The 20,291-nt window shown below is 45.0% G+C and overlaps 1 protein-coding gene across 1 annotated transcript in view; it reads left to right on the forward strand.

Moving 5' to 3' along the window:
* Positions 1-20,291, forward strand: part of Bcas1 (breast carcinoma amplified sequence 1) — a 172,846-nt gene that overhangs the window by 124,536 nt on the left and 28,019 nt on the right. The window contains exons 7-9 of the mRNA XM_029564557.1: positions 3,273-3,485; positions 14,133-14,174; positions 20,146-20,281. Coding sequence (XP_029420417.1) covers positions 3,273-3,485; positions 14,133-14,174; positions 20,146-20,281 — 391 coding nt within the window. The remainder of the gene's footprint in view (positions 1-3,272; positions 3,486-14,132; positions 14,175-20,145; positions 20,282-20,291) is intronic.

Here is a 20,291-nt window from a genome sequence, read left to right on the forward strand (position 1 = left end):
ATTTACCTTCCTTCTCAATTTCCTTCCTATGAAAAGGTTTTCTTAGTTTAAAAAAGAAGCGGGGAGCTAGAGAGATGACTCAGCAGTTAAGAGCACTAGTTGCTCTTGCAGAAGACCAAGGTCCATTTCCCTGAACCCACATCAGGCTATTTATAACCACCTGTTTTCAGCTCTTCTGGCCTCTGTGGGCACTTTACTCACACTCACATACACCCATAGGCACACACACAGAGACACAGAGACACAGACACACACACACACACACACAAATAAAAATAAAATAATTTTTTAAAGTGAGGAAGGCTGGAACTAATAAATGCAACAGATCCCTGTGGGCCGTCCTGGAGAATGAACCCAGAGCTTCATGCACGCAAGGCCAGTGCTTTACCACCTAGCCACAGCCACACCCAAGATTATAGTCATAAATAGCAAGAACATCAACTTTCCCTTGCTGAACCGCAATCTTTTTCTCTTGGGGTAACAACATAAGGTACTTCAGAATCAAACTTGTCACCCTCCCTCCAGTGTCCTGGGACAACATGTACATGCATGAGACCAGGCAGTGCTTTAAAAGGCTTTGCCAAGTCCAGAAAGGCTCCTCTGACCACTTGGGTTTTACCAATGCCCCTGTCTGTGAGGCAGCTGCAGTTTTCTATTAACAGTTCAAATACTTGCCACACATTCATTGTTTGGGTTCTTGCTGCAATTTCACACCCTACTAATCCCTCCTGGGTCCTGCATCCAAAATAAAAGCCAGAGGACCATGTATTAAGATGCTGAGGTCATTTGCATCCAGCCTCCAAATTCATTAGAATTTCTTGGGAAAGGTCGTCAGGTTAGATATTTAGGGACCTGCAAAACTCAGACTTCAGATAAATAAAAAATAATTGCATGTCATCATGAAATCCATTCTTTTGTGTAATAACTTTAAATTACTTAAAAAAAAAAAAGAAAAGAAAAATATTTTAAGGTAAAATTAAATACGTACCATGCAATATTTGGCATGTATTTATGCTAGAGAAATAATTATTTGCTGATACAAAATTCAAATTTAATGGGGCATTATTTTCTTAAAGTGTGTGTCTGTGAGTGTGTCTTTGTGTGGGTATGTGCATGTGTGAGTACAGTGCCCATGGAGTCCAGAAGAGGGTGTCAGATGCCCTGGAGCTGGAGTTACAGGTGGTTGTGAGCCTCCCAATGTGTGTGCTGGGAATGGAACTCGGGTCCTGTGCAAGAGCAGTGGGCACTCTAAACCACGGAGCCTTCTCTGTTGCGCTCCAGGTGCTGTACACTGTCATGTTCAGTTGCTAGGTCTGGTAACCCTAGAGGGGCTCACCACTGACGACATGGCTAGAGTTTTTGCGGTCTCTTGCAGAATCCAAGCAAGGGATATTGATTGAGCCAATATTGACAGAGCAACAGTGAGAGATTTCATTGAGAAGTGAGAAGGGGCACACCGGGAATGAAAAGACAAGACAGGTTTTGCTGGGGCTCTGTCACCAGGAAGGACGGGGTGGGTGGATGGAAACCAGCCATCCGGCCATAGCAGGAGTCTGTGTGTGTCTGTCTGTCTGTCTGTCTGTCTGTCTGTCTGTCTGTCTCTCTTTCTCTAGTATTGGGCAGATTATGGGCCCCAGGTTCCTTATCTAAAAATTCAAACAATGGAACCCATGGTTGTTAAGGCTCTGGTCACCTGTCGTGTGTGATGGTGTGTGCCTGTAATCCCAGCACTCTGGAGGCTGAAACAAAAGGACAACAGGGGTACACAGCAAGACCCGCTCTCAAAATCAAAACAACAGAAGAAACTCTTTCCTGTACCAAAAATATTATGACACTTCTTGAATTTCTCTACACCCCACTTATACTGCCAGATTTTTTTTCTTTCAATCCGAAATTGTAGTCTGGGAATTTAAAGGCATTGAGTCATTAGTCCCCAAAGCAAAAATCATAAAATGAAGATGCTTAAGATAACAAGGTCAGGTCAATGAAACTGATGCTGAAATTTTAATGTCAATATTCACTCATGTCTGGATAAATCTTGACCACAAGTTTCTATCCGCTGACTCTGAGGAAGCAGAGAAGAGAAATGAACAAGAATTCAATAAAACAAAAATCAGATGTCTTAAAGTCAGGCGGTGGTGCACACTTGTAATCCCAGCACTTGGAGGTGAAGACAGGAAGATCAGAAACTTAAGGTCATTGTCAGCTATATAGGGTTTTGAGGTCAGTTTAGACCACATGAGACATTGGCAGAGAGAGAGAGAGAGAGAGAGAGAGAGAGAGAGAGAGAGAGAGACAGGGAGAGACAGAGACATAGTGAGGGGGAAGGGGAAGGGGAAGGGAAAAAGACAGATGCCTTGGAGCTAGCTTCACGGTTTGTGGGGAGAGAGGTTAGCAAGCAGAGGAAGGAGGTGGTAAACCGGAGGGCAGGAACACAAACAAAATGAATACCTTTGAACTCTAAATTGTGGGGTATGAAGGCTGCAGCTAAACGTGGAAAAACTAGGATCTGAGGACATTCTTCCCATGGCAGATGCCTTCCCCAGGTCCCAGAACCTCCGCCTATATGGTAATTATGGTATTTCTGCCCTTCTCTGTTTTCCTATTAGATTAGTGAAACCATACATGTTGATAAATGTAAACAAGTATGTATGCATTTAAGTTCACTTCGAGTATTTTCAATAGTAGGACTATGATCACAACCATTTCCAGACCAAGGGTGTTGGTAAGAACTGTGTTTTCTTTTTTCTTTCTTTCTTTCCATTTATTTATTTGTTTGTTTTGTGTCTGTGTGTGGGTGTGAGTACATGGGTTCACATGCCATGACACACATGTAGAGGTCAGAGGACGGCTTTCTGAAATCAGTTCTTCTGTCCTACTACGTGGGTTCCAGGGATCAAACTCAGGTCGTCAGGCTTGGCAGCAAGCACATTTACCTGCTGAACCATCTCGTCAACCCAGAACTCCACCTTCTAATGACACGATAACTCTCCCATCACCTCAACTCCCCTGAGATACTTATATAAGTGTCATTAATAACATGTCTCCTTTTTTTCCTCCTCAAAAAGAAAATATCTGTAACTTTTCCCAAGATTTTAACACAAACCTACAGTCACGGTACAAATTTTGGAAGAAGAGAAAATTATAAATAAATGAATTAACATCATGCATGATCCCATCCCATTCCATGCTTATTTTAAAGGGAAATCTTTAAATTCTGAAATTATAAAATGACTTTGATTTTTTTTTTCACTTAAAAAAAAACTCTATAGGGTACTGAAAACTCACCCACTACTTCAGCCAACCTCAAATCAGACAAAGCCAACTTCACACCCCAGGAGATCCAAGGAGCATCCAAGAGCCCTAAAGGCTGCAACCCACCAGGTCACACGCCACCTGCGGCAACCAGTGACACAACAAAGGAAGGTGGCAGAGAGAAGTCGGGGCCTGCCTCACTGCCTCTGGGGAAACTGTTTTGGAAAAAGGTAAGTCTAATTTTAAAGATTAGAGGGACTGTAGGGGTTGAGATGACTCAAGGAATTTTTTGATATATTCAACAACATACAGAGATTATTTTTCTTCTTCTTTTCTCTATGACTTGACTTGCCGTTAAGTGATAATTCCTTGTGTTCCGGAGCAGATTGAAATGCCTGTCATGTGTCAAACAGGTGTTTTGTGGGAGAAGAAAATGAGCAAATGGAATCGTTCATTCTTTGAATGACTAGGATTAGTGACAGAGGGTTGTGGCACACCGTGGCCTTATTGGCCCTCTGCAACGGTTGACAATCCTGGCTTCCTCTGCACACACCCTCCCTGGGGAGAGGACCAAGGCTCTGTCTTCACCTTTCCCCATCCAAATATAGTCACTGTGAGCTGCCACTTCTCCATCCCCTTTCAGAAAGCCAGGATATCTGCCAGCCCAGCTGCAGTGACAGAGGTATGTGCCCTGCACAGAAATGGTGGGTGGGCTGAGGAGCTCTGAGATTCAGTCTTTAAGCATCAGTGCTGAGCAAACCCCAACTAACTCATGTTCAGAACCCTGACCTAGTTGAAATTTCTCCAAAAAATGAGCCAGAAGTGGGGAGTGGAAATTCATGGAGCTGCAAACAGCTCCTTCAGTGGCTTCCTCTAAACCGCCATGCCACTTGGCACACCACGCAAAGCAGATGGAAAATCCAGATGTCACTGCAGCTTTCTCCACTCGCCAGGATCCACCGGGGTTTCTGGGCCTCTTTCTCATTTCTGTCCTGCTGTATAGAAAGCTTTTCTTCTAGATTCTTCCCAGAACACTAACTCCAATAGTTCCTGAAAACTTTGGAACATGCCAGTTGACCTTCCATCCTAACAATCTTCCTCCCCACCTATATTTGCTAATTTTAGAGAGTTTTTTGCCTTCAGTATAATGTAGGGAACAATTTTCAAATGATTTATGTATATGTATTGGTGGCACAGGAGAGATGACCCATATTTTAATATTCCTATTTAAATGATTTCATATTCATATATGTGCATATATGAAATTTTCATAAGCCCTATACACATATCACCTATATAGCTATATGTAATATATACAATTATATATAATAATTATATTTATGTATGCCAAGTATGTTAGGGAAAACAGAGGTAGCATATTAAGCTTGAGATCAGCATAGATTTTTGTGAGCTGGAAGGGCACACAGTGCTCTTGCAGAAGACCCAAGTTCAGTTCCATCACCCAGATTGGGAAGCTAATAACCACACATAGGTCCAGCTCCAGGAGCTCGGATGCCTTCTTCTGGCCTCTGCAGTGCTGCACCTGTATACCCAAACTCATACATAAACACACACAAATACACATAATTTAAAATAAATCTTTTTTTTAAATGGATTTTATTTTTTGCTCAAGGTAAGACTAAATGCATTTGGTTAAAAAAGGAACTCAATGAAAATGAAAAGCCTTATATACACAACAGCACTTATGCTAAGTGATGATGAACTTGGATCCTCCAAGAAGCACACCCCAAGCAGAAGAAACAAGCAAGAGATTTACTGGGGGAGGGGGGGGACCTGTGACTGACAATGGAAAATGGCTGGAAACCAATGTGGAGGCCACAGCAAGGGCTGCTGTCGGGAGAGAGGCAGCTGGTGTGTGTACCTGTATGGTTAATAAATAACGCATGGGGTCCTTTGAAAGTACTCCCTTCCTCAGCTTTCTTTTTAGGTGGACAAATGCAGGGTAAAGCAGTCATGTGAGCTCTGGGTCCCATGACATACTGTCAGACCTCAGACCTGATTGTCACTGGCTGTTAGAATTTGACCTTAGTTTTCTCCAGTATAAGACTGCCCATGAGGCTTTGGCTGTGGCTCAGTTGATGAAGTACTGGCTGTGTGGACAAGAGAAACTGAGTGTGACCCCAGGACCCATGTTTTTTTAAAAGCTGGACGTGGTAGCGCACACCTATAATCCCAGTCTGGGGAGGTGAAGACAGGCAGACCTCTGGGGCTCACTGTCCAGCTAGTCTAGGCTGAGCTGGTGGATCCCAGGCCAATGAGGGACACTTTCTCAAAAACAAGGTGGGCAGTACCTGAAGAATGACAGCCAAGGTTTTCCTCTGGCCTCTGAATGCACACACACCTGCACACACATACACCGTGAGGGACACTTTCTCAAAAACAAGGTGGGCAGTACCTGAAGAATGACAGGCAAGGTTTTCCTCTGGCCTCTGAATGCACACACACCTGCACACACATACACCTGCGCACACACACACCTGCGCACACAAACACCTGCGCACACACACACCTGCACACACACCCACACACCTGTACACACACACACCTGTACACACACACACACACACCTGTACACACAACACACATACACCTGCACACACACACCTGCGCACACACACACCTGCACACACACCCACACACCTGTACACACACACACCTGTACACACACACACACACACCTGTACACACACACACCTGTACACACACACACACACACACAGGCCCATGGTACCTACCTTTAGTTTTATTGGGAGCACACACACACACCTGCACACACATACACCTGCGCACACACACACCTGCGCACACACACACCTGCACACACATACACCTGCGCACACACACCTGCGCACACACACACCTGCACACACATACACCTGCGCACACACACCTGCGCACACACACACCTGCACACACATACACCTGCGCACACACACCTGCGCACACACACACCTGCACACACATACACCTGCGCACACACACCTGCGCACACACACACCTGCACACACATACACCTGCGCACACACACCTGCGCACACACACACCTGCACACACATACACCTGCGCACACACACCTGCGCACACACACACCTGCACACACATACACCTGCGCACACACACCTGCGCACACACACACCTGCACACACATACACCTGCGCACACACACCTGCGCACACACACACCTGCACACACATACACCTGCGCACACACACCTGCGCACACACACACCTGCACACACATACACCTGCGCACACACACCTGCGCACACACACACCTGCACACACATACACCTGCGCACACACACCTGCGCACACACACACCTGCACACACATACACCTGCGCACACACACCTGCGCACACACACACCTGCACACACACCCACACACCTGTACACACACACACCTGTACACACACACACACACACACAGGCCCATGGTACCTACCTTTAGTTTTATTGGGAGGACAGAGTTGAAAAGGAATGACAAGTGTCTGGAATTCAAGTGAGCAATGACCCTGTTCTAGAACAGTGAGGTTTGCAGTCCAATGTTAACCTGCAGGATCCAGGTTGCAAGTGATGTGTGTGGTAACAGAGGGACCCATCAGTGTCAGATGAACTCGACTTGGAAAGCTTAGACATTGCTCTGAGCCTTCTTGTTTGTTTCCAAGACAGACTTCTCCATCCTCCTGTAGGGACTCTGGTTAAGGAGACATTGGCAAATGGAGAGATAAGCTGAAAACTTTAGCTTTGTAGAAAAAGTCTGAAGGTTCCTATGACATCAGTGAGCTCAGACCTGCTGTCACATGATCAAAATGTGACATCAATTGTTTTAAATAACACCATGTAGACATATCTTTCTTTATAAATATTTTATTTATTATCTTTATTTTATGTGTATGAGTATTTTGTCTGTATGTATGTAAGTGCACCTGTATCCTGCAATGCCCGCAGAGGTCAGAAGAAGGCCTTGGATCCCCGAGAACTGTAGTTAGGGACAGTTGTTAGCTGCCATATGGGTACTGGAAACTGAACTCAGTCCTCTGTAAGAGCAACCAGTGCTCTTAACCACTGAGCCATCTCTCCAGCCCCCTATGTGGAACATTTCTTAAGAAACGTTTTGTCAAGAGTTGAATACACTTTGTAAGGGCGTAGAGTGCTTGTCATTGACGTTTACGCTGTTAGATGCGATTTACCTTCTCATTCTTAGCAGCATACATGTCTTGAACAGGATTCTGTACATTTTTTACTTATTGTCGCTACTAATTAGGCTGGACTATTTTTAGATTAACCAGATAAAAGTCAGGTGTTACAGGAGAAGGGGGAGGTGCTGGGGTGCTTCTGATTTTGAGCTCTGAATGAGAATCCCACGCCATAGTTTTCCTGATTATCCTGAAGAGACCAAAAAACGCTCCTCAGTCGGAGCAGCGTCAACCTCGCTTTCAAAACGTTTCACTCTCCCCTCAAGTGATGCTCTTTCTCTGCGTGCTGTCCGGTTTCCTTCTCACCTCTGCAGTTCCCTTCTGGAACATTCCCAGATTTGGTAATCCAGTCATCTCTCCCTTCCAGATGTTATCAGACACAGCAACTCATTGGCTGTGGAAGATAATGAAGTGGAATCTGGTTTGCCTGGTTCCTCAACCCAGAGGCTTTTCCTAAAGGGACAGAGGGGTGCCTGGGGCTTTCAACTGTCCTTGTGTATTGAGCTGGGAACAAACACACATGTGTGTGAGTTGGCTCATAATAGGAGTGCCTTATGCCTGCCAGCTACAGAGAGCAGAGTTCCACCCCACCCTCAATGGAAGAGTGACTTCTGGACAGGAGCAAAGCTGACAGATGCTGGAGCAGAGGGGTGTTGGGGAGTCTGCTTCCACTGTGACTGACTGGGATGAGGGGAAGTGCTTAACCCACAGCCTGACAGGCAGACCAAGAATGTGTGGCTCATTGCCACAATTTTTCCTTTGTTAGCAGTAGTTCTGTTTATGTTTAACGCCGGGGTTGGTATTAATGCATGGAACACAATGAAGGAACACAAGTCACCACAAAATGCTTATTAAGGAAGAAAACACTGTTCCTAGGCCACCCCATTCAAGAAAGCCTCTGGAGTCTGGTCTCAGTGCTGGTTTTTGTCAGTAAAACACGGACAAAGATCAAAAAAGCAGTCATCACGTTTACCAGCTGGTGAGCTCATTAATGCAGTCCAAACAATAAGCAATAAAAGCCTCAAAATACTGGCACAATGGACCGAGGTTGGTATGGCCTAGAAGTTGTGTTTTACAAAGGTCAATGTGCCACTGGACTATGGAGAATGAATCATGAGATTTTAACTGAGACCTACTTCAAACCCTACCTACTCCATTCCACTTTAGAACCTAATATAAACTGAAGCTACGTCCAAACTGTCTCTTCACGACAGAAACTGTTGGGGGTCAGAGCCTGGGTCCTGGTAGCTCTTACAAGCTAGGCTCAGACAAGTAATGGTGGGGGCGTGGGGAAGGATATTTATTTCAGTGTGGCCACATTGGGAAGAGGAACAAAGAAAGAGGTCTAGTGACTTCCAAGTCCGTCTCTGGGGTTCTGACATGAGGTTTAGATTTAAATAGAAGGCAAGAGGTGTGCACAGCTAAGCAGCCCTGGCCAGATATGATCCCGAGCAACATTCACCTAACACCATCTCAGCTCCCAGTGTGTTCTGTAAGGTGGTCTGACAAGCTCAGAGCACATGAAATCTCTCCCTGGAGACAGGCTCCCCCTCTCACTGGCATCGGGTTTCAGCCTTTTCCTTCTCTCCACGTGAGATTCCCAAGGAAACTTCTGTTTCTTGGGGCCTACTTTCTCAATATTCTGATAGCCAAAGGCAGGGGAGGAAAGGGACACACGTTTCTCTTTAGATAATGTTCACGCCTGTCTGGACAGTTCCACTGTATTAGTTACTTTTCTGTTGCTGTGATAAAACACCATGACCAAGACAACTTATCAAAGACTTTATTTGGCTTACAGTTCCAGAGGGTAAGGGTCTATCATGGTGGGGAGGCATGGCGGCAAAGGTGGCCAGAGTAGAGAGGCACTCACATCAAGCAGGCATAGGAAGCAGAGAGTGACAGACTGAACATGGGCATGGCTATCTACTCTCAAAGCCCGCCCCCAGTGACATGCTTCCTCCAGCATGGCCATATCTCTTAAAGGTCCCATGACCCTCCCCAAACAGTGCAACAAACTGGAGATCAAGTGTCCAAATACTTGGAGCCTATGGGGGACATTCAGATTGCCACGTTCACCTTCATGAGTTTCAGGAACACATACATTTGGCCTGAACAGGCTTAAGGACATTTCAAGTCTAATAAAACTACCCAATGCCGTTCTCTCCGATATTCATAAAAATCGCTACCATCAGTGAACATATATGATGTGAACACTGTGCTCTTGCTTTACATGCAAGCAAGCCCTGCAGCAGTTCCCTTGACTGATGGACGTAAATGAATCCATGCACCCTCTCATGCTGTCCACGTAGGTCCAGGAAGCCACCGCAAGTGGTCAGAAATTGCTCTGCGCTTCCATGTGTCCCTGTAATCACCCCAACTCTGCATTCACGTCAGAAGCACTGGTGGGGGGGAGACCCAGGCCAGTCCCTTCACCTGTCTCCACTACTGGGCTCTGGCACAGTTCATCTGCTATCTGCAGTGCTGGGGAGAAACCTCACTACCTGGATGGACTCTCTGGGAGGAGAATCCAAAGTCACTTCTTGTGTTTCCAGGCATATCACTTAACAAGGCCATCTTCAGCATCCATGAGGTCCCTGCTCTCCCTAGTACACTCAATTCAGGGGCAGCTGAGGTGGCCTGTGTTTGTCTGCCAGCCACCAGCAGCGACTTCGAACCACTCCTCTACACCCACACATGAGGTGGCTGATTGACCAGAGCTCTTATTTCCACAGGTAAATTCCCTTTTAGGGTTTATTTCTTGACGTCTTCCTTTTTTTTCTACTTCCTATACCCAACATCTAAAAGGCTCTATAAACAACTGTACCCTAACTGTAGACATCATTCAAGTCAGTCCCCCTCCTAAGCGCACCTTCCAGGCTCCACAACTCCTGTGTAAACAAGGGTCTTTATGTAAATAGCAAGAGGAAACTTGCGGGCAGGAGTGCAGGCGCCCGGCTTCAACACATCTCAGCCTGCCTCAGCCACTTCGCCCCACACGTGCTTTATTTTAAAATAAAGCAGCCCTACTTTCGGCAAAGGGTCTCAGAGTCAGCCTTGGGGCAGGTGAACTCAGGCTCAGAAGGTGGTATTACTTAAACAAGGTTGCATAGCAAAAACACAGAACTCAAACCTGCATCCGCAGTCACGGTGTTTAGAACTTGGGTTCTGAGTTGATTTTCTCTCACAAGTGATGTGTAAGGGTGGCCTGCCCCTGGCCTCTTGGCCTTTTTGAATCTTTATGTTCACTGGGTATTTCGGCAACCACTGATGTGGAGGCAGCACCTTCAGGCCAGTTTGAAAATGCACACAAACTTCAGAATAATTTGAGTGGTTCTTGGACACAGTCCTAAAATAACATTTAATTGGTTACAAAGTATGAAGTTATTTCATTTTTCCATTCTGGTCCAGTTGTACTGGTGACACAAGGAAGAAAATCTCTTCTTGGTATTAACAGATAATAGCATTATCCCATGCTCCTTCTTGCTAGTCTCTATCTATCTATCTGTCTATCTATCTATCTATCATCTATCATCTGTTTATCATCTATTTATTTATTTACTGGGGATCGAACCTAGGCACATACTCTACCATTCAGTTATATTTCCAACCCATTGTGTTTTGTTTTGTTTTGTCGTGTTGTGTTTTGTTTTGAGACAGGGTCTCACTGTATAACCCTGGCTGTCTTGGAACTCACTATGGAGACAAGGTTGGCCTTGAACTCACAGAAATTTGCCTGCCTCTGCCCTTGAGTGCTGGGATTAAAAGCATGTGCCACCATGAGCCTTTTTTATTTTAACTTTTGGCTTTGAGGCAGGATCTTGGCCAGGTTGCTATTCTCTCTCTCTCTCTCTCTCTCTCTCTCTCTCTCTCTCTCTCACACACACACACACACACACACACACACACACAAATACAGTAAAAATTTTTGGAAAAAAAGGAATATTTGGCTGGGTGATATGGCTTTTTAAATACAGCATAGCAAGCCAGGTGTGGTGGCGCACGCCTGTAATCCCAGCACTTGGGAGGCAGAGGCAGGTGGATTTCTGTGAGCTCAAGGCCAGCCTGGTCTACATAGTGAGTTCCAGGACAGCTGGCGCTACAGGGAGACCCTGTTTCAAAAAGACCAAAAATAAATAAAATAAAATAAAATAAAATAAAATAAAATAAAATACAGCATAGCAATTTCTTTTGAAACAGGTTTTCATTTATCCCAGGCTGACCTGGAACCCACTATGTAGCTGGGCTTACAGACATCTGCCACCACATCAGATTCATGTAGTGCTGGGGATCAACCCAAGGCTTTGTACATGCTAAGCAAGTACTCTGTCACCTTAACTATAACCCCAGCCCCCAAATATGCAAAAAGATCTGAAAATCTAAAACCGCATGAATATCAAGGAAGCAACTGTTCAAAATTGACTCTCTACCTTTCTCTGTCACCTACACCGAGTTGCCAGCGTCCTGTGAACATTCAGCAACTGACAGCTACGAGCTTTATAGACAAGGAAATCCGAGCTAGAGACTCACCTCCTTACCAAATTGGGACCTGAAAGAGAATCAAAACCCTGTGTGCTTTAATTTTAAATAGCGAATGTTTCCTTGGTCTAATGGAGCTGTATATTGACTCCTGAAGCTTTCGTTGGTTGGGCTTTTAAAACGGTCTTTTGAATCTTTATCTGTGTGCAGAGTTAGATAGCTTCCCACTGGCCTTGAGAGAGGGGTTGCACTTCCAAGAAAGCAGCATTCCTTGTAAATTCCTTCTGGATACAGTATCGTTTCCTGATCATTAGAAGCTTCTAGAGTTGTTGTGGTCCTTCTATGCCCAAGAAAGCATCGCTAAAGAATGAGGATAAACAGAAGTTGATGATCCAAGATGATGCTCTTACGTAGAAAGACAGCAAGTTCAAAGTCACCAAATAGAACTTAAAGTCATCCTGTCAGAAAAGGGCCTCGTTTCTTAGAATGTTATCCTCCACTTTTTAGCTATTTAACCTGAACACACGACTTGGCCCCCTCTGTGCCCATGATTACAGTGTAAATGATCACATACTTGGTATCTGAGGAAGACAAGGGAAATAAGGTATGTAAAGTGCTTGAAAGGTGTATTTGTGAATATTCCTTCTCTTCTTCCCCTCCCACTGGATGTCTTAAAGAGAATAAAAAACAAGACTTAGTAGCAAAGTGGATATAGGGAAAAGTTCTTAACCCAGAGTCCCAGAAAAGAGACACAGAGGTCTATGCACATCCTGACATCTTCTGCAAAGTTTTTTGTTTATGGAAAGATGTCCTCAAAGTGGTCTGTGACTCGACACCCCACACACCAAAGTTTAAGAACCACTGAAGGAAAGATAGGAAGGCACTCTCCAGGGTGGTAGCTAGGTGATTGTGGCACTGACCTTCGGTAAAATCAGGGTACCTGTTGTACAGTTTGAGGACGGTACGTGCCAGAATGATACCAGGGAGTAAAACTGAAACAGGGTATGTATGGCTCTGGCCCTCTGGTCTTCTTCGGTGTGTTATGGACAGATTGAACTTGAGCGTGATGTAGGTGGCTCAGTCTGATGCCTACCACAGGTTACATGGCAGAAGGGCTGGGGACCCTGGTGATGGTCCCTGCTTGCTCCATAAAATTTTAAGGTAAATTTCTCTGTATCTCTTACCAGAATTTTTCCAGGCAGCATATATTAGTTACTTTTCTGTTGCTGTAATAAAATACCATGACCAAGGCAACTTATAAAAGGGAGAGGTTGACTTACAGTTTCAGAGGGGTGAGTCCATCATGGCGGGGAGGCATGATAGCAGAAGTAGCCAGAGCAGAAAGCCTACTGAACATGTCTTCAGGCAGGAACAGGAAACAGAGAATGAATGGAAATCTGGCAAGGCTTAAGAACTCTCAAAGCCTTCCCCGAGGGACATCCTTCCTCCAGCAAGGCCACACCTCCTCAAAACCTCCCAAAGCTGTGTCACCAAGTGGGGACAAAATACCCAAATACTCAGAGCCTATGGGGGACCTTCTTATTCAAAACACCACATAGCTTAATTGTTTTTAACTATCAGTGCCTATCTATTGAGCAACTAATCTTTCCTTCTTGGGCCAGGGATGTAGCTCAGTTTGTAGAGTGCTTGCCTAGCATGTACAAAGCCCAGGGTTGGATTTCTCAGCACCACATAAACCAGACATGGGGATGCATACCTTGAGAGGTGGAGGCAGGAGGATCAGAAGTTCAATCCTCCACTATGCAGTGAGTTCAAAGCTAACCTGACACACATCCCATCCTGTCTCAATAACAGTCATAATATTACTAATAAGTCTCTCTTCTTATTAATGACTAAAACATGTAAAGCAAAGATGTTCTTTCCCACAGCCACAACTTTGTGGTGTGTGTTTTCTGTAACAAGCGTCTCTATGTTCCATGCACATCCTGCCTGTGACAGTATACTTATTCTTCCTTTGCAGCATTTTAAAATACATAACTTGTATTATCTCACTCAACCGTTGGCCTTTGTAGGCGCCTCCCTTCAAGGTCTTGCTGAAACAAGGTCCACAGAACGATTCAGTATCTGAGACCTGCCCAACTGGGCTGCTAGCCAGATAACTGCTTTCACACGACTTATTTTGGTAACATTTGACTCTCCCTTTTGTTTTTATCTCCCTCTAGTCAGTTAAAGAGGATTCAGTTTCCACAGGTGCGGAGGAGAATGTAAGTGTCCCACCCTATCTCCAAATCATCCCGCTGTCATATACGGTGTGTCGGGCCATTGGGCGTTTTCAGCTGGGGAGCCCTCATTTTCACATGTTGTGTGTTATGCATCCTCTGTAGACTCTTTCAGCCTATCCCATGGAACCCAGGAAAAGGGGGAACAGCACTGGATGAATGCTTTGCAATTCCCATTGAATCTGTGCAAAAACAAATGTGAGAACAGAGCACACACTTTTCTCTCTACAGGCTGAAAGAGCCTACTACACTTAAGAATGGCTTTGCACATCCTTAGGGGCTGGGGCTGCAGCTTCTGTTTCATTCTGCCTCGATTTCCTCCTTCACCTTTGTTTCCATGGCGATCTAGAGTCTAACTAACTTTGGGTAGTACTCAGGACAGGTCCTCCCATCAGGCAGCAGTGATCCCTAAGACTGTGATCACACTTGGAGAGCTGATGGCAGGGGTCTGCACCTGACAGGTAGAGCCTCACCTGCCAGACTTAGATTAAAGGTCAAGTATCTCTGACCTTTAATCTTCTACAGATGGTCCAAATTTTTAGAACAGTACAGTCACATCCAAAGGAATGGTACTGCATGAGATTCTGAAAACGTAATGTATGTTCTGAAAATAACACCCACAGAGATTAATAAATGGGGCCTCATGAGCTTCAGGCCCAAGACAACTGCTCTCAAGTCTGAAAGGACACAGTCTTTGGAAATTTAAATTGGGATAAGTGAATTCAAGGTCTCATGTAGCCCAGGTTGACCTGAAACTCACTATGTAGCCAAGGATGACCTCGAGCCTTTGATTCTCCTACATCCACCTCCCGAGTGCTGGGATTACAGGCATGTGCTGTCACTGGTTTATACAGGGCTGAGGACGGAGCCCAGGGCTTCCTGCATGCTGGGCAGTCACTCTGCCAGCTAAGCCACATCCCCAGCCCCATTTCAGTGGCTTTCTTGGTTTTTGCTCGTGCTTCAAGTGAGCTAGCTGTACATTAGCCCAGGTTGCTTCTATCCCGAGATCAGCGTGAAAAGGCAGCTGCCCTTCAACCGGGATGTGCGGTCTAGGGACACAGAGAACAGTGCAGGGTGAACTGAGCAGCAACTGCCAACACTCCCAGTGGTCATGGGTTACATCACATCTGTCAGCATGGTACACCTCACATGGGTGGCACCAATGTGAGATGTTTTCACAGAAAACGTGAATAACTGGGAACGAACACATTGGGCCGCTGCTGCCACACCCAGGCTAACACGCTCAAGATGCTCAGCCATGTTGGTTGGCTTAGATTTTAATCAGTGAGTTTCATCCAAATCACGGGGTCTTAAAGTTACAGGAGATTATTCCCCCAAAGCAAAATTTGGGTGCTATAAACTGATGAGCCGAAAGTAGAGATTGCACAGGAAAGACATCTCGGTATCTCTATAACCAAATACCCACAGCAAGAATAGTCTATGCCTGTAATTCCTGTGCTTGGGAGGCAGAGACAGGAAAACGGCTCCAAGCTTGAGGCCAGTCTGGTAAACACAGCAAATTCTAGACTAGCCTTATCTTGTTAGTACTTATAACAAGACACTGTCTCCAGAAATAATAAAGTAATCCAAAAAGAATATTAATAAAAACTTAAGCATGCTGTAGGGTTTAAGAAGAGGATATCTATTTTGCAATAAAATTTTCCAACAGAGCTGCAATCCCAGCGAGGTGGGAAGCTTGAGGCAAAAGATGACAAGGTGTAGGCACGTCTGAGTGAGTTCAAGGCCAGTCTTAGAGTCTTAGTGAGACTCTATCTCAAAATAAAAAGTGAAAAGTAGACTAGGGTTCTAGGGTTGCAGCTTACTGGGAAAGAGAGAGAGGGAGGGAGGGAGAGCGAGAAGAAGGGAAGAAGAGAGGGGAAGGGAGCCAAAAAGTAGTAGCTATGTTTAAAAGAATTGTATAAAATAACTTTCAAGTGTAAGAATGGGCTGGGGCTGGCAGACGGCTCCAAGATTAGGAGTACTGCTTTCCTTACCGAGGACCAGAGTTCAGTTCCCAGCACCTAAAAAGGGTGCTTATAACTTCAGCTCCAGGGAATCTGGCATCCTCTCTACCCTCCACAGACACCCACATACACATACACATACACATACACATACACATACACATACGTACATATACACATACACTTAGATACATACAGACACATACACAAATAGAAACTTTAAAAGTGTAAGTGTGGCTCAAAAAGACAAAAAAAAAGGCCAGGCGTGGTGGCACATGCCTTTAGTCCCAGCACTTGGGAGGTAGAGGCAATGGATTCTTTTACTGTAATGAACAGCAGCTGTGCAGGTGTAGTAGCGCACACCTTTAGTTCCAGCACTTGGGAGGCAGAGGCAGGCGGATCTCTGTGAGTTGCAGACCATCATGGTCTATATAGTGAGTTATAGGCCAACCATGGATACAGTGAGACCCTGTCTCAAAAACAAACAAAAATAAATAAATAACACAGGGAGACCCTGCCTCAAAAAGACAAAAAAAAAAAAAAGTTTAAATGTGGGATTGGAACTAGAGCTTAGTAGTAAAACCCAAAATGTGCCCAGGGCTCAGTCCTCACCAATGTGTTTTCCAAACTATTTTATTTATTTTTTTAATGTCATGTGTATGAGTGCATTGTCTGCATGTGTGTAAGTGCACCTATGTTATGCAATGCCCATGAGGTCAGAAGAAGGCATCAAGATCCCCTGGAACTGGAGTTATGAATGGTTTATGCATGAGTGCATTGTCTGCATGTGTGTAAGTGCACCTGTGTTATGCAATGCCCATAGAGGTCAGAAGAAGGCATCAAGATCCCCTGGAACTGGAGTTATGAATGGTTGTTAGCCACCATGTGGGTGCTGGGAATTGAACCAGGCTTCAACAGCAAGGGCAGTCAGTGCTCTTAACCACTGAGCCATCTCCAGCCCCATCATCAATGTATTTTTTAAGTATAAGTATGGTATAAAGTTTCAGTTAGTAAGCAAAACCCTTTCCTAAAATGTATACAATGTGTACCATATCCTCTACTGTAATTAAGCAAGTGAAATGTAATTCTAAATCATTGCACAAAATTATAGGACAGTCAAGTCTGATTCTAATTATATCCATCAAACACAAAATTAAAATGTGTAGATGCACATTTAAGTAGAGACCAGCCTTCCCAAAGCTGTACTCTGTGAGGAACTCAGAAAACAATTCAAGTACAAACTGACCTCTCATGTCTGTATTTGCAATAACAATCCTTACATGGTCCAGATTGATCCGGGTTTGCATGCTGGATATCTTTGGCTACTGAAAGGTAACTTCTTGGCTTGACTTCAAAGCTCATTGAAGTCTCTAGAAGCCCCATTAATTTTGCCTACTGAAACAGTGTGTGTTTGGGAGAATGGACTTGTGACTAAGATTTTTGAGTTGACACCTCTGGACATTTGGAAAGAACTAGCTCTGAATCCAGAGTCAGGAGGTCCAGGGCTGTTCATCATCCCCCATTCTTCCACCCTTCTGTACCTTGATCCTAGGCAAGGTTGGTAACACCATTCCCAAAGCATTTACCTAGATGCTTTGCTATTTAATAGTTTGGGGATAAGAAGATGGATCTGGTTATGGCCAGTAAGGGACCAAAACATAGAAGTTCTTTTGGAGCAGATTTTTTAACATTTTATTTATTATTTTTATTTTATATTATGAGTATATTGCTTGTATATAGATGCACCCATGTCATGCAATCGTGGAGGTCAGAAGACAGCATCAGATCCCTTGCAACTGGAGTTACAAATGGTTGTGAGCCACCATATGGATGCTGGGAATCAAACCCAGGTCCTCTGAAAAAGCAGTCAGTGGTCTTAACTGCTGAGCCATCTCTCCAGCCCCTGGTGCAGATCTTTTTATGTAATAAAAGATTTCCTTCCATGTCAGGACATTGATTTGAGGTTGAGATGGCCAGAGCTATAATAGCTATTTTATGGCCATGAGGTAACAAATATTAGGAGGAAATTCCAGCAGACCAAGGATGGCAAAGCCCAAGGATGGGACAAGCCAAAGGTCTTAAAGACATTGCAGAGCTCCAAATGGGTGTGAGAACATCCTGCTTTCAAACTCTGCTTCACGTCCTTCTTAGTCTATCATTCGATAGTCACTCACAAACAGGAAGTACCAGACTCCTCCAAAGAGCAACTGCCCTCTGGTGCTGCTTTGACCAAGTCCTCTACTGCTCACACTCTTCATTTGTAAAATGAGGATGTTATCTTTGTAACTACAGCTTGATGTCATACATAAAAAGTGCCTTGTACAACAGCAGACATGCTAAATGGTAGTTATTCATATAGCCATCGCTAAATGGGCCTGTGGGTGCTAGACAGCTCCATGTTCATGGAGTAAATAAATCTAATATTAACACCATTAACAGCCACTAGTATTAATTGCATGCCTACAATGCCAGGCACAGCCTGAGAACTCGACGTGTGCTGCCTCACCTAATCCTCAGAACAGCTTTCTGCTGGGTGCACAATCCTCACCAAAGTCAGAGGGGAGGACAGCCCAGAGCCACTGACATAAGACCCGCGAGGGGTAAAGACAAGATTCAGGACCCAGGCAGCTGCCGCATGAGACCACATAGCCTACATCCCAGGAGTCCCCCAAGGGCTTTGTGGCCAATGCATTTTTTTTCCAGAAATGCAATTGAATTGAAGCTGCCTTAGGTGTAGGAGGCCAAGTCCACATTCAACCACTAATCCTAGATGACTCTTTGGTTCCCTTGGCCCAGCTTCCTAAGGCTAGGCCGGTGCCAAAACCCAGCAGCCACCAACAGAAGCTTCCAGTCTTTGGTGAATCCACTGTGTTTATTCTTTTGCCATCGTTTAATAGGACAACTTGATTTGGGTTCACAGTAGTCCTTAGCATTCTTTGACTCACGTCTGCTTTACCCCACGCTTACTCCCTGTCCTGCTCCCTGGGTACTTTGGAGCTCATTGCTCCCTAGCTTAGATCTTAAAAAAGGCAAAACACTAGAAACCATGTCCATATCTAAGAAATGCAAGGCAGGACTAGATTATTGTGATTTAGTTACCAAATATCAGGGTGTTCACGTGCTGCACCCCCTACTATCAGTTAATGATAGGCTAAAGAAGGGTTCCCACCAATTTGAAATTTGGGGGTCATTTACAAACCAATGGCACATTCTGTATGTAGGAAAGGAAAGCGTCCTCATGGTCTGTAATTTTGGAAACAACCAAATCCCCTTTTCTAACCATGACATTGGGGGCATTTCCCAGGCAGGTTGGGACTAGTACCAGCAGAGGGGTCTACCAGGCGTCGGCCCCCAAGGTGCTTTTGGTGGTGGCAGGAGACGGGAAACCCCGTGCAGAGGCCCCACAGTGTCTTGGGCTTCGGAGGTCATATTTGGTCTTCCTCCCATTTTCATTTTTTAAAAGGCTTTTACAGGCCTCTAGAATGGTGAGTGGTGAGGAGCCATCCCTAGTTTGCAGACTGTGCAAATGGGCTGCGGACTGGACTTGACAGCCATTGGCTAACCCTGTGTGAAGAAATGAAGGAAACTGTAAAACCCTCTTATGACTAGTTGGGTCTGTCCTGCTACAGAGACCAATGTAAGTGCAGAGACTGACCCAAGGATGGCTGGGGCCACACACAGCCTGTGGCCGACGCAGGACACTCACCTAAGCCTGTCTATGCCTCCCACCTTCATGGGGGAGGAATCTGCCAACTCCACTCCCCTGTCTGTCATCTCTCTGTCTGTCTGTCTGTCTGTCTGTCTGGTGATCAGTCATCTGTGAGCTCATGATACATCCCTACTTCCTGAAGATTCATCATACCTACTCCACAGAGAGGGGACAACCTTTCATAAAACATGCCTTGGGGAAATGATTGTTTCTTGGGTTTTGGTTTGGTTTTTTTTGTTTTTGTTTTTTTTTCATTTTCTTATCACCTGGCAACATAATCCAGGTGGTGTGTGAGTCACCAGTAGAGACTAAAAACTGTGGGGAAGTAGACTCTGCCTTACAAACAGTGGATCTCAGTGAAGAAGATGACCGGCCTGAACCTGCAGAAGTGGAAGTCAAAGAAGAAAGCAAACCTCGGAGCGCCCCCCT

The sequence above is a fragment of the Nannospalax galili genome, unplaced genomic scaffold, assembly GCF_000622305.1.
Source record: "Nannospalax galili isolate Female #2095 unplaced genomic scaffold, S.galili_v1.0 scaffold596, whole genome shotgun sequence".
Taxonomy (NCBI): domain Eukaryota; kingdom Metazoa; phylum Chordata; class Mammalia; order Rodentia; family Spalacidae; genus Nannospalax; species Nannospalax galili.